Below are 13,572 nucleotides of genomic sequence, written 5' to 3'. Positions count from 1 at the left end.
CAGATATAATGTCAAGTAGCAGCACGAAGTAGAGGGTAAAGTCAACTGGCCATCCTCGTCTCCAACAGTACCGGCGCTCGCTCATACATCTCGCGTGAGGTGAGCGACGATACGGCGTGGATTAGGTAGCAACCCATACTCAGTGATTCGTATCACCATCAACATCGTTCCTCCCATCACCAATCTCTAATCACTGCCACGTGCTTGCCGATTCGCTCAACGCACGGTCACACGCTAGTCTTACGCTGTTGCCCTTCGTGATAGTCCTTCGCTGCCAGGTCTTTGCTCGCTTCTACCTCAAAGGTCAATCAATCTCTTGATTGTACCCCAACCCAGAACACCGCGCATTGCTGGAACAACCTCAGTAATTCCGACGACCTGAACCATCAATGGCGCCCCGTAAGGCCGCCGCCGGCGACAAAGCCCCGAAGAAACCTGTCACCAAAAAGACCGCAAACAAAGTCATCAAGCGACCGGCGCGCGGATACCACAAATTTCGAAATGGCTTACTGAATGTCACGCCCAAAGGTGATGAAAAAGAGCTGTGAGTGTAACCAGTCTTTCTGTAAGAGCAATAGCTAACAGTCTGTCAGCGTCAAACAAAATGCGAGTTCTCCGCTGCTTCGTATGCCTGCTGAAATCCGCAATACAATCTGGAAGCTTGCATTGGGAGGGAAATTGTATAAGACAGATGCGAGAGGGAAGTTCTATCCTTCACTAGCAGAGCCGAAGAACGCCACTGCTCTTCTGAGAACCTGTCGTCAGATCTACTCCGAAACCGCAATCATGCCGTTGGCTCTCACGATATTCTCCATCTCTTCTGTCCAGCGGGCAAAGAGATCCTTCGGAAGATTCAAGCTACGGCAGCGCAAACAAATCACGATACTACAATTCGACATCGTTTCGCCCGAAAGCGTCATAGAGCTCACAGAGTTCTTCTTTGTGCGCAACAAGTTTATACTTGCTGACTCGCTCCCCGCGTTGCAAGAGCTGCGAGTTGAAGTATACTCGGCCCAAGATCCAATTATGACCCGCGAAAGAACGGAGGAGGCTGTGCACGAGTACCTCGAACCAAGCATCCGAGGGATGTCGGTCGAAGTAAAGGTACACCAGACCAATCTACCATGGTCTGGTCGTTGAAACTTGTAAGTCGACCAGATATGAAGCTGTCCGCATGGAACCATACTAATGAAGCTATAGGTTCGATCCTGCAGTCCTTCAAATCACTTGATGATGAGATGTTTTGGCTATCTCATTCGACGGGTTGGAGACGGTTCACTCGCTGAACGACTCAAGTCCAACACTGTAGGAGCACTCAAGCATAAAATAACGACACTTGACAGCGTTGCGGCGACCTCCCATTTAGCTACTTATCAAAAGTTTTTGCTGGATACTGAGATTTCTTGCCTTCGATATTAGTGCTATTCTGGATAAGGTACCAGGGAGAAAGATTGAAGACGCTGCTTTCATGACTTCAATGCAATCAATTCTCCCGATTCTTATAGATTCTACATGTCGTGACCGAGGCCTGAGGAGGTGGCTAGAGATGTCTTGGCGTAACCAAAGCTGCTGATCAGCTATGCGTCTCTTTCCCGCCTTCCGGTACATGTCGTTGTCTCAACTTCTTGACCCTGGTTCTAGTAACAGTCAGTACAATGATACGGATAGTATGTTGTTTAGTTGTTGAGAGAAGCTGTGCTCAGTGAGAAGATTACAAGTCGTCTTGGAAAGCGCCAGACGAGTCAAGAGATCAGGCCGCAAGCAGTCTTTCACCCTCGTCTCAAGCCTGTCGCCGGCTACGCCTAAGGATGATAACTAGGGTTTCATCATTGCATATGGAGGTGAAGAGAGAAGGGTACTTACAGCATGGTGCCGACTAGGCATATGTGATTTGCTCCAAGCCAGCAGTGGTGGAGCGGCTGCTGCATGAATGAGTTGTTGCCCATCAGTTGTCGTTGTTGTCCGTTCAATAGTCTAGATCGAGGGTCTCGTCCTTTTGCACGTCGGGCCCGTTGGCTTGGTGCCAGGCGTCCCATTCGTCGCTTCCATCGTCACTGTCGCCGCTGTCTGCGCCGTCGCGGCCGCTCCGTCTGCGCGGCAAGCCTCTCTCCAACCTTCTTTCTTTCCTCCTTTTCGCGTATCGATCTCGCTTCCTTTTGGCCTTGGCTTTTGTTGTAGCACTGCTGGTCGCCCACTGTTGCTTCTTCGGTTCCGTAGACGCCCCAGGCTGCGCCTTGTCGACATCATCTGTGCGCGAGAGGTCTTCTTGCGTGGGTGGAACAGCCGGCGCTGGGCTTGCAGGGATAGCGTTGTCGTCAGAGATTTCGCCATTTTCCTTCCGTACTCGCCGTTTGCGGAGCATTGCATGGATTTCGGAGTGTCGAAACATGGCGATTTGCGCGTCGGTTAGGGTGCGCTTCGTGCCGTCGGGGTAGTAGCCCAGCCCATCGTCGGCTTCGTCGTAGCATTCTTCAGCTACTTCTACCTCCGGCTCGAAGCCGTGTAGTATGTGTTCTGGCGGCGGCGCGTGTGGGAAGTGTTGCGCATGGAAGGCGCGTAGGTCGTCCTGAGCTACTTAGTGACTGGCTACGAGCGCGATACTTGACTGCTCTTACGGTAGTGACGGTTGGTATCTGAAGCTCCATGGCGGGTATTTGAAAATTGGCGCGACTGGATTAGACGCGCTCCAGGGCGCGGGGTGTCACGTTGGTGAAGGCATGTGAGGAAAAGAAGAGTTAGTCCCCAAGCTCGGAAGGCACCCGTGGACCCGTCGCGTGGTCACGGGGTCTTGGCTTCATCGCGGCATGACGTCTGTGCTCCCATCTTCATCGCCGCGTTCACCCAGAACCTGTAACGACACCCTAATGCACCATCTGGAACGATCATGAAGCCCGTCTCTTTCGTCGCATACCCTCTCGCAACCATCGCCCTCACACTTGCCACGTCTGCGCAAGCCCGCCCCTTCGACAGCATCATCCAGTCGTTCAACATCCTCAGCGAGCAGTCACCTCTCAGAGACTACATCATGAGCAATCCTGAAGGCCAGGCGACTACTGGCGTCATCATATCCGATGTTATCGGCAAGACGCAGAACATCGCCATCTTCAGCGGCCTAACACGTGACATCGACGCAGTCTCCGGCCGCCTCGACAACGCCTCGCAGAATGCCACAGTGCTGGCACCGAATAACAGCATCATGCGCGACCTGAAGAGGAAGCCCTGGGAAGACCCCGACGACTACGATAGTTTTGGCGCGGACGCATACGAGGGCACCAGCGGCCAAGACCGAGCGCGGGGCAACCTCGAGCGCTTTGTGCAGCGCCACATCATACCAGAGAGCCCGTGGGAAGAGGGCAAGAAGGTCAAGACGCTTGCGGGCAATGAAATTTGGTGGGAATCCAAAGACGGCCAAAAGAAGGTAAGCCATGCCGCTATGTCGGTAGTCCCGCCCTCTGGTTGGCACTGCCCCACCATTCGTCCCACGCCCACGCAGCCATAGATATATTCGTATCTCGTTGTCAACTTTCCATCAATTCCCTGTAGAGGACAGATGGCCGAGCTGGTTATGGCGCCAGGTTAAGGTTACTCTTAACACTACTTCCTGGTCACGAAAGTGGCGTGGGTTCGAGTCCCACTCTGTTCAGCATTCGTCTGGCTATAGTCAGATACTCCAGGATCTTTTTTTGTCCATGTTTTGGTCATTTTTGGCCATTTTTGGATTTTTGCTCGCATTTACCCCCCGACTAACTTAACCTGGTCCAAATTCTATTTGTTCCCAGCTAACACAAGCCTACAGATTCAACCTGCCGACGTCGAAGTGACCAGCATCGCCGACAAGGTATCCAATGGCGAGGTTTGGGTTCTTGGAGGCTCTCTCGGATAGACATGATGGACTTGTAAGATCCCAACAGTCGCACCGGTCACATCGCATCCGCTCTTGTCCGATCTTTGTTCTTACGGACGATCTCTTACGATTGCACATACTTGTTTCATGTGGAGCATTAGACGGTATCATGACAAGCCAGCTTCAACTCTGTGGATGTCACGGTCTCTATAGATTATGAACCTTCTTCACAATGCACTGTGTTATGATGTATCTGCTCGCTACGCTGCATGTAATCACTGCCTACCGTTGCACATACCTAGCCCAACGGCCTTCCTCTCCACTGTCATAGGTGACGAGGTCGCGCGTGATGTTGGCTCATGTATGGAACATGTTGAGCGTACTTACTCTCCTCTACGAGACCAAGTTGTCGAGCGTCGTGCACATGGCCGTAGTAACAATAGAGAAGGCTGCAGTGATGGAATAGGTATTCAATCAGTCTCGACTGGCAAGCGGAATGACAGCGACGAGGCTGAAAACTTCAGCGTAGAGGCGGTGTAGGCTCCCATAAACACCAATCCTGCTTGAACAACGCGAAGACCCAAGGGGCATGGATAATCGGTCGAGGAGGGCCGGTACAAGATGTCATTCGGCTTCTAATTGTGTAATGGTTGTCTTCGCTGTCTATCAAGGCCGAAGGATCCGTCCACACTGCAGACTTGGGCGCTTATCATCAACGTTGGCATCGTGGTGGTGGCAACATCGTCGCAAATAGCCAGGCGCAGGGCTTTTGGTGCAGTCGACGTGGAACCCCGGACACCGTCTCGTAGGAAGGCAATGTCATGAGCGTACTGTCCTGATAGATGCAGCCCATCGTGATCCGTAGAACGCCATTGTCGCACAGCATCTACTGCTGCGAGGCAGAGTCATCTGATACCGCGAAAGTGCGCCAGCGGCATACAAGAAATGTCGATCCGGGGCCATTCTGTCGCTGTTGGAAGACCTCGGGACTCTGTTGCGCAGCAATCCGGGATGAATTGTGCTTGTTGCCTCACTCTCATTCGCGCGCTCTCTGTGAGCCGCTGCCGAAGTAACAGCGGTCACAGCTTGCCGGTTTAAGAGCGTAGATGGTGACTTTCGTCGGCGGGGTTGTCGAAATTTGGCGGTCTTCGGCCCCAAGGTTCGCTTGCCAACTAGCAGGAGCACTAAAGTCAAGAGCTTCAGCGCTGCTTCCCGACAGCCGTCAACTCCAATCTTTGATGATATCCTTACGGCTGCAAACCATTCCGCGCGGAGCTCTCGGCACGGGTCGAGCCAGCCATCATAGCGTGTAATGATCAACTTCTAGGGGATCTTCCCTCAGCATGCATGTCCTCACACCCTCCCACGACCCCGGTCGACTCTTTTAAAGCACCAGCATAGCCTCCCAAGGCCACGGAATACAGCGCTTGCTATAGCCCTTGATCGCGCGTGAATCATACATGTGGCTGTCTCGACCCATGTGCAACCGCGTCGTTCCCTGAGCTCGTCGTCGAGCCTATTGCGACGTCTACAGTCCCATTTCCGGTGAGGACTTGCTTGCGTCCGATTGTTGTGGTCCCAGAGATGGCCTCAAGCGGTGTGGTGGATGGTGAGACGTAGGAGCTATGATTCGACCTCTTGAAGGCCAGCTCATGCACACCCTGCGCTTCGGCGCGGCATTCTGGTGTTGCATATCTGCCTGACAGCTCAGAATGAGGCTCTTGAGGAGTGAAGGGTGGCGACAGGTCCGTAGTCCTTGTTGCGATGCCATCTCTCATCCGATGGACAAGTCGACTGTCAGCGAATCGTACTTATACCACTGAAGGTTGCTGGATGGCAGCAGGGCATCCTTCACAATTTTTTCCAATATATCTTGCACCTCTCCCATCAAGTCAACACGTCGTCATGTCAAAGCAAGCCTGCTCTGAGCTCGGAGGTGTTGGACCTTCGGTCAAAGAACGCATCCAGGCTCTATACGATCATCGCGACATCTTCGGAAAGATCGCCGAGTTTCCACAAGCTGGAGTCTACCTGACAGTACCAGAAGATCTTGCTAGAGTTCGAGCATACGTGGAAAGCGAGGTCTTCCGATGTAGGAGAGCCGTCAACTGCTACCTGCAGAAGAGCGTACAGCCTGGGGAACCCTCCCCCACTGAGGCCACTCATAGGGAGGTAATGATGCCTTACGTCGAGGCTGTACTACTTTTCGGTTTGTATACCCGCGAGTTTGGAGTTGCCCCAATAGCTGATAGAGTTTGAAGGACGTGTTGTCGAAACTTCCGAGAAATTCACTTCGTCTTCGCCACCCTCGAAGAAAGCCATGGACTTTTGGCGCGCCTGCACTCGTGTTAAAGTGCCTGGTATGCGCGCAGCAAACGGAGAGATAGCTTCTCTGTTGTACGGCCAGCGCGGTGAACTTATACCGTATGATGTGGCCACGGTTAAGAACGAAAACCTCTCGCCGATGGCGCAATTTATCTGCGATTGGGTCCTGGACCCCTTGGTCAGATACATCTCTGGACCTCCTGGGGACCTCCTTTCGAAACTACCGATGTACAAACGAAGGTTCCCGGTCGAGGGCAAAAACAGCATGCGCCGGGTCTTCAACAAGAGTACAGTAGAAGGCGTTGCTAACGCATGCGTCTACGTGTTGGCCATACTGATCTTGGTCGCCCCGATCGCTACCTTCACCGTCGTCGGTGAACAGTCGCAAAAGATTGTGATCATCCCGCTGTTTTGTCTGCTCCTGGCTGCATCAGCACAGTTCATGGGTACCAACGCAACGCCTTCGTTCATAATGGTGATCGCGTAAGGATACATCATCGCAATTTCACTCTTACCAGCGTGTACTGACATTGTAATAGATACTTCCAGGCGATGGTCTTTTCCTTAGATAACTAGAGCAACGGTAGCTGGATGGGTGAGTGGTGGTGTTCTAGTTGTACCGCGACGGCACTGCACGCCTGGTTTCTTTCACCGCCTGTTCGGACTAAGACCAAAACGGAATGGGTCTGAACTCCACAACACCACGTATCGTACCCCCTGTATCAATCGGAACCCCATGAGCTATCGTTTCAAAGTCTCGGAATTCATCACCAGTCTACCCACAAAGGCTTATGTGTCTAGCCACATATCCTGCGATTGTGCATTGGGCCGTTCGTCGATCCAGATATTGACATCCCAAAGTTGTTTTGGCGCGACGCTGCCATGTCCAGTCTTCGCTGTTGCTGGAGGGTGACCTGTCGTCGCGTTCCTCATCATGGGCAAGTTCTATCTTGCGCAAACTCGACAATGCCTTCGTAGCTTCGTCGTATGAAAGGTACAGCAAGCTTCAATGCTGGGAGGGCATTATCTTGGGTGATCGTGTCATGCGCTCGCCTGGTCTGCTACCGTCCTGATTCGCAAGGCTGCCTTCTGCTCTTTGCCTGGACCATCGATCCGTTTCCGATACAACTCAGCCACAAGTCGCTTAAAGACCCCCGGGGCCACCAGCACTCCTAATTTCAGGAATGATACAGCGCTAATACTTCTACTTCTCCACGGATACTACCTCGCAGTTTTGTTTGGACCAAGATTATTCCACCACAAGCTTCTCCCTTCCCTCCAGATTCAGACCAGACGCGTTCTTCTCGTGCTGTCGGAGCGTCATGGCTGGCGAGCATACCCAGCGAGACCTGCGTCTGATCTTCGAAATTGATATCGATGACATAGGTAAGCTTCAAATGTCCATGAGTGACGCCCAGATAGAGCTGACTGCAACCCAGAGGAGACGTTTACCACTCCGACTCCGCCGGCGAGTGAGGCACCTAAGAGCGACAACGAAAGAGGGAACAAAAGAGGGAACAAAAGAGGGAACGAAAGAGGGAACGAAAACGGCAGCGACAGCACAGAACCCAACAGACAAGCTACATCTACACGCGGTGGAGCGCATGTAATAGCTCCACAATCACGCCGCCAGTCTCAGTAAACTGTGTCGACATGAGAGAAGCTCCATAACGCGTCGCGTCGTTGGTTCCCCTCCAATTCATCTCACACAGACACGCATACACAAACCCTGACACACATGTATGAAAATGGCAGAAGGATCTCTGAATCCGTAGTCATGGGCAAAGGGGATGGAGGATCTACGGAGACACGCTGCAGTCATTTTCTCATACACTCAACCTGTACCTTGAGCAGTGCTCGTCAATCGTGTACGTAGCACTCAGGCAGCAATAGTCTACAGTATTAAAATGGTGGTATCATATGCCGCTCTCGCAACCCGTGTTTTCTTTATGTATTTGCAAAGTGTGCAGGATCGTACGCGTGCAACAAGCCTTGGACACTAAGACTAACGACAACGCAAAGCCACGATCTGCGCCTCGTAGTTCATCTTATAGATCCCCTCGCGGCCAACTTGTATTCACACGATGACGTCTCCAACAGCATCCCTGAACCGCTATCTTGCCCGTATATATGTAAGGTCTGGTCCTCTAAGTCTGTGGAGTTGCTGCACTGGAGTTTAAAGCGGATAGCCCAGCCTTTCAAACGCGTGAAGGAGACCTGTAGAGCTTTCAAAACCATCGAGTGAACCGTTATTGTATGACAGCCTCCCCATAAGCTGGGTATGCCACTGTGCTCGTGAACAGCATGCCCCTGTTGATCGCCTAAGCTAGCCACTGAGCTAGAAATAGTGCTACATCCATGGTACACCATCGTTTGCGCGGCACTTGTATGTGGGGTTTTCTTGGGTCGATTACACGCTGTACCGGAAGAGGTAGGTGCTTTCGCGTCGTGGGTAAGGTCGCGTAACGTTCGGCGGAGCATGCGCTGCTAGTGTGCGTGGGGATCGAAGTCTGGAAGGATCTACCTAGGTAAGCTCAGCTTTTAAGATATTGTTAGCTTTTGTTGAGGAGGGGAGCGCACTATGTAGACGAATGTGGTGGGTACCTAGGTATAAAGGAGGCATTCACCCGCCCCAAGACTTGACAGCTCGAGCCTTGCAGAGCGTTCCACATTGAGACTAAGCTTTCCGGCGCGATAGCCGTTTGTTGCTTTGCTTTGGTGCTAATCGAAAACACGAAGGAGTCTTTCCAACCATTGCAAACGTTGGGAGAGGTATGCCCGGGTGTGCTTGAGCCCACGTGGCGAGAAGCAGTGCTTCCAAGGTTGGTACAAAGATGATGTTCAAAAGGCCTCGCAAAAGAAGAGTTAGTAAGGAGGAAGAGGTTTACAGGAGATGATGGGGGTCTGAGAGTTCAGAGGCGAACTGCTGGGAGACCAGAACGCACTGGCGCTATGTGCCAAGGCTGAGGGACTTCGGCACGACGGGCAAGATCCGCGCGACAAGATGACCCTATCGTTATTCTGACTTTGCAGGAAGTAATATCCAGTCAACTTATGGGCTTTTTGAGTCGAAGACTAATTGCTGCTTTCAGAGAATCGGATGGTGAGCGGATTAGTACATGGGTATGGAATCTGGCACCTTTACGCATGATGCAGTCTCACTGAGCGACATTAAGACGCCCGCCTGGCGTGCCCATTCAGCGCCTGATTGCGACTACCTCATGGGGGCTATATACCGCACGCAGCCCCAGCACCAGTAATTCACCGTCGGTACCTGTGCTACGGGGGACTTCGTCGTAGTCCCAGTACTTCAGCATTACACTCTGCTGAAGACTTTGTTAGTGGGACTCTGCACCATTTTGAAGTCGTTATGCAGCAAGGACTATCTGATATATTCGAGCGCACGATGTGCAAGCTGGCTGCGGGACGATATTGGGCTACAATTAGCTGCAACCATGCTACGCCTTACACTTTCCCCGGCTATCTAAGTAACAAGCCAAATACTTTCTGCTCCAGTTGAATCATAGCACTACCTACATACAAACTCGCCCATATGCCAGCTTCCATCTCAGCGTCGCAGTGTGCGCCCTCCCTCCAGCAACCAACTGATGCCGAGGTGTGCGGTTGAGATAAGCATTCCCGCCAGTTTGTAATAGACGAACGGTCGATGGACAGACGCTCCAATGCGGGGCGCATTTAAGGTGAACAGGAGGGTGGTATGCTGTTGCAATTGGTACGCTTGCACTCGGCAGTGTGATGCACCTAGCGGCAAGGGCTTGCTACGGGTTGGAGAAGGAGAGCCCTAGATATTACTTTTGTGAGCAAGCCACATGTCAAGCCACAAGGCTATCGAATGTCCCAAGATGTCTCAGTGTGTGTATATTCGTGTCGTGTTGCATCCCTCCTGCCGTAGCCTCATGGGTCGGGTTCCGGAGCTCCTATAGCAATGGCATTTGAAGACCGCGTCAGGGGTCTTGTTACAGCGCACAAGTGTAATGACTCGCAGGTATCTTGGACAAGATGTCAGATATGCTCATCTTTAAGTGTCGTGTGTGATGGATGCGTCCAGCTGCATCTCTTCACGCCTTCACAGAATTGCTGGGTGGTTGCGAGAAGGCGCGCGGGTAACCGCTGAGAAAATGCTGATTTGTTCCAGTACCATTGGTGGAAAGCTCGCCTGCTCGTATGTCGAAAGCAACAAATCCCTGAAGGTAGGCAGAAGCGCGGTTGGGTAGACTGAAGCGAGCTCAGTATTCGCGCTTTCGATGGGCGGGTTTCTTCAATCGATGGGTCGTCTTAGTCTGCATACACTGGAGATTCATGAGCTACGTCTTGAACGAGCTGTCGATGAACGAGGTGATCAAGCTGACGAGTATGGATGATCGACTTTGAACGTGTACTCACATTGTGGTTTTGGCGTATGGGTTTTCGTGATCATGAAGACTCCAGGTACCTCAGATGATTGAGAATGGGAGAGACAAAGCCAGCAGTTCGACGGGAAAAAGAATGGAAACAGAGTCGCGTGTAGGATTGTTGGAGGCTGAGCCAAGCAGTGGTGCGTGTTGAGGCCACTCTCCCGCCGACAGGGCGGCCTCAACCCCCGTGGGCGGCACGTTGGTATCCGGCATCGGTGCCTAGTCGCATGCAACTTGTAAGTCAGACGCATGTCGTCGCTGCTTTTTCTAGCCAAAAGGTCAACAGTATTCGAAGGCATAAGCAGAATCAGGCCCGCAGCGAGTTTTGTCGAATTCAGCTCAGTATCACGTTCTTCAACGGCCGCCGTCAGAGACTACTCGAGTGAAGGCAACACCGCGCGCACCAAACAGCCGTGAGCCGTTCTGGAAAGATCTGCGCTAAGCATGCTGAGTTATTGGTCAGGACAGCTAGTTGTTTCATCTCCACATGTTGTGTGGAAATGTTTACCGTGAGGCTGATGCACTGGCTCACGGTACTCTGTAGGGATCGTCCTGACGCCACAAGGCCAGTGCTCGGAGTCCTCCGCCTGCAGCGTCCAGGAGACTTGACCTTGGCTTGCATACCACTCTTGTCCGGGGGTTATTATGAAGCAGGATACGTTTGCGACAGACATGTTGGAGAAGATAGGTTCACAACAAGAAGTTTCTCGTATGGCCCCCAAAGCACAGGCTAACACCGTCTGGAAACCCAGTATGCGCAAAAACACGGGGTTTGCGAAATAATTAGTAGACCGGGCCGTTAACTCTCTGCCTAGAGAATGAACCAAACAGACCAAACGCCTGTGCGCGCATCCAGGCTACGGTTGTGCTTGCCGACCTTCTCTTTTTAATTCCGCCTACGGATTGGATGCTCAATGCTCGCTCCAGTTTGTTAAGAGCCAATACCACTTGGTCAAAACGTGATGCCAAGTGTGCGTCGTGCACCTCAGCAGTCGCATGACGACTTGATGAAAGCCATGCGGTTCTAGACGGTGCAGAAGAGATGCCCAAAGGAGACAAAGTGAGTGAGGAGTGTGAAAAATACCAAAAACTGCAGACAACAGGAGCCAAAGCACATCGGTGTAGGAGAGGAACAGAATGGTTCGATCCGAAGCAGTTGTAGTCGTTGAGAGATGGGATAAGATGTGGGGCGGGTTTCCTCTGGAGCCGGTAATATGTCATCATTGAAGCGTTGTCGAGATTGTTTCTGGAGGGTTATCTCGGTCATGAAATAATCATCTAATACCTATCGAAAGTATGTGTGGCTCGAAACAATGTAATAGTAATACTGTATGCCGTACCCTCTTCTTTGGGTCGAAGATTTCGGTCCGACGGTAGTTTCTGCTGGACTAGTATCGCGCGATTGTCCACTTACACCTCCTTTCCGAGAGCCTACTCAGATGGTAAACCGGCTTCACTGATAACCATCCGAGCTAGGCCCTCTGTTGCTCCGCGCTTGATACCACGATCAAGCCTGGGGGGTATCACTATCCTTTCCGTCTCGAACTTCCCGGCTTGTGTCCAATACGCGCCGGGCGCGATAGTCGGCCACCACCCGAACGAGGGGCGCTTTGTAGCATTCTGAGGCTCCATTGAGCCAGCAGATAGCCATTTAGTATTCTCCTCGTCCCCTGCCACCCCTGCCCCTCCGGCCTCCGCGCTTCTTGCGATCCCAGTTGCCCCTAAAACCGCGACCGCCTTGATGGCCGTTTCTCTCGTCGCGCTCGCGGTCCTCCTCTTCTCTCCTCATCATCTCGCGCTCGCGCTCTATCCGCTCAGCCTCAAGCTCCTCAGGGCTCTTCTCCACGCGCACCTCGGGCTTCTTGAGTTCAGTCGGGAACCGTGGGTGTGCACCGTACTTGCAGCCCTTTCCTTCAGGACAGAATCCACAGAGGTAGAAGGGACATAGCTTCTCCTTCTTGTTGTGTTTGAGTGCGCAGTATGGCCCTAGTGGACAGAAGCCTCGGTCGTAATGCGGGCAGGATGGTCGCTTGGCTTCGGGGTCGATGTGGAGATAGAGACAGTCGTCACCGTTAGAGCACGTCTGTGTTCGAGCGTAGTAGGAGCACTCGGGCATTCGTCGTAGGTTGTACTCGTGGAGGAACTCGCATGTTTCGCCCTTTTTACACAAGCCACGCAGCCAATGTTTGCATACGAGACTGGGATTCGTTAGTATATGAGTGCATACATGCTCCATTACAAAGCCGCATACTTGTTGTAGGATGACGAGACGTTGTGTTTGTTTGGACACCTGTTGCCATCGGGACAGTGGCCTTGAAGATACGCCTTGCATACTGGACGGTCTGGACTGAGGCCGAAGCGGTATTCGCGTCGAAGAAACTCGCTGAACTTGAATGTATATTGTGGCTGCTGAGCTTCTATCGGCTTCGGTTCAGGCGCGGGCGTTGGTACGGGGTTCATAACTTCAGTCATCGCGGCGCGCTCTGACTACCTCATATGGGTGAGTAGTATGCGATAGTCGCAAAAGGATAGGGTTGGGGTGCTGTGTTGCTGTTGTGACGTCGCTGGAGCCCGCGCGATCACCAACCTCGAAAGATCAAGGGTCGCGAAATCACGTGGACGCTAGTGCTGAGGTTCATTGTTCCGGCCCGACGGCGATCACCGTACTCTCGCATCCACATCTGCAACTTACCGGATGCGTATTGCATGGCGGTTACATCCCGCTCGGCCTTCGACCTACCCTGATCTACCCACTACATGTGCGTTTCCTGCGTGCCGTCGAACCGATCGTGCGACCCTGAGACCCCACGCATACGACGCTTCACGGTGCTCACTCTGCTCTTCTCGGCCCGTCGATACGCTTTGCAGGAACTGTGATTTCTCATCAACGCGTTCGCAGTTATGATCGTTTCCAGGTTTTGCTTCCGTGCGGGGTCGTCCCTCCACCTAGTCACCATTCCTGCAACACGGCGTTTGATGCTCCTTGGC

General features: G+C 52.5%; 2 protein-coding genes and 1 non-coding gene across 3 annotated transcripts; 1 reads left to right on the top strand and 2 right to left on the bottom strand.

The window, feature by feature from the left end:
* Window positions 1-1,966: 1,966 nt before the first annotated feature.
* On the bottom strand, window positions 1,967-2,645 carry J4E78_004886 (uncharacterized protein; the record flags this gene model as incomplete). The annotated part of the gene is made up of 2 exons (XM_049365512.1): window positions 1,967-2,566; window positions 2,616-2,645. The coding sequence occupies 2 exons, from the start codon at window positions 2,643-2,645 to the stop codon at window positions 1,967-1,969; spliced, it is 630 nt and encodes a 209-aa protein (XP_049223313.1).
* Window positions 2,646-3,544: 899 nt separating this feature from the next.
* On the top strand, window positions 3,545-3,643 carry J4E78_004885. The gene has a single exon. It is a non-coding gene; the product is annotated as a tRNA-Leu (tRNA).
* Window positions 3,644-12,235: 8,592 nt separating this feature from the next.
* J4E78_004884 (uncharacterized protein) lies at window positions 12,236-13,056 on the bottom strand (the record flags this gene model as incomplete). The annotated part of the gene is made up of 2 exons (XM_049365511.1): window positions 12,236-12,782; window positions 12,836-13,056. The coding sequence occupies 2 exons, from the start codon at window positions 13,054-13,056 to the stop codon at window positions 12,236-12,238; spliced, it is 768 nt and encodes a 255-aa protein (XP_049223312.1).
* Between the last annotated feature and the right edge of the window lie 516 nt (window positions 13,057-13,572).

This window comes from Alternaria triticimaculans (genome assembly GCF_023758025.1).
Source record: "Alternaria triticimaculans strain BMP 0046 chromosome Unknown scaffold_5, whole genome shotgun sequence".
NCBI lineage: Eukaryota > Fungi > Ascomycota > Dothideomycetes > Pleosporales > Pleosporaceae > Alternaria > Alternaria triticimaculans.
The sequence above is the reverse complement of the archived record's forward strand: the minus strand, read 5'-3'. Positions and strand labels throughout refer to the sequence as shown.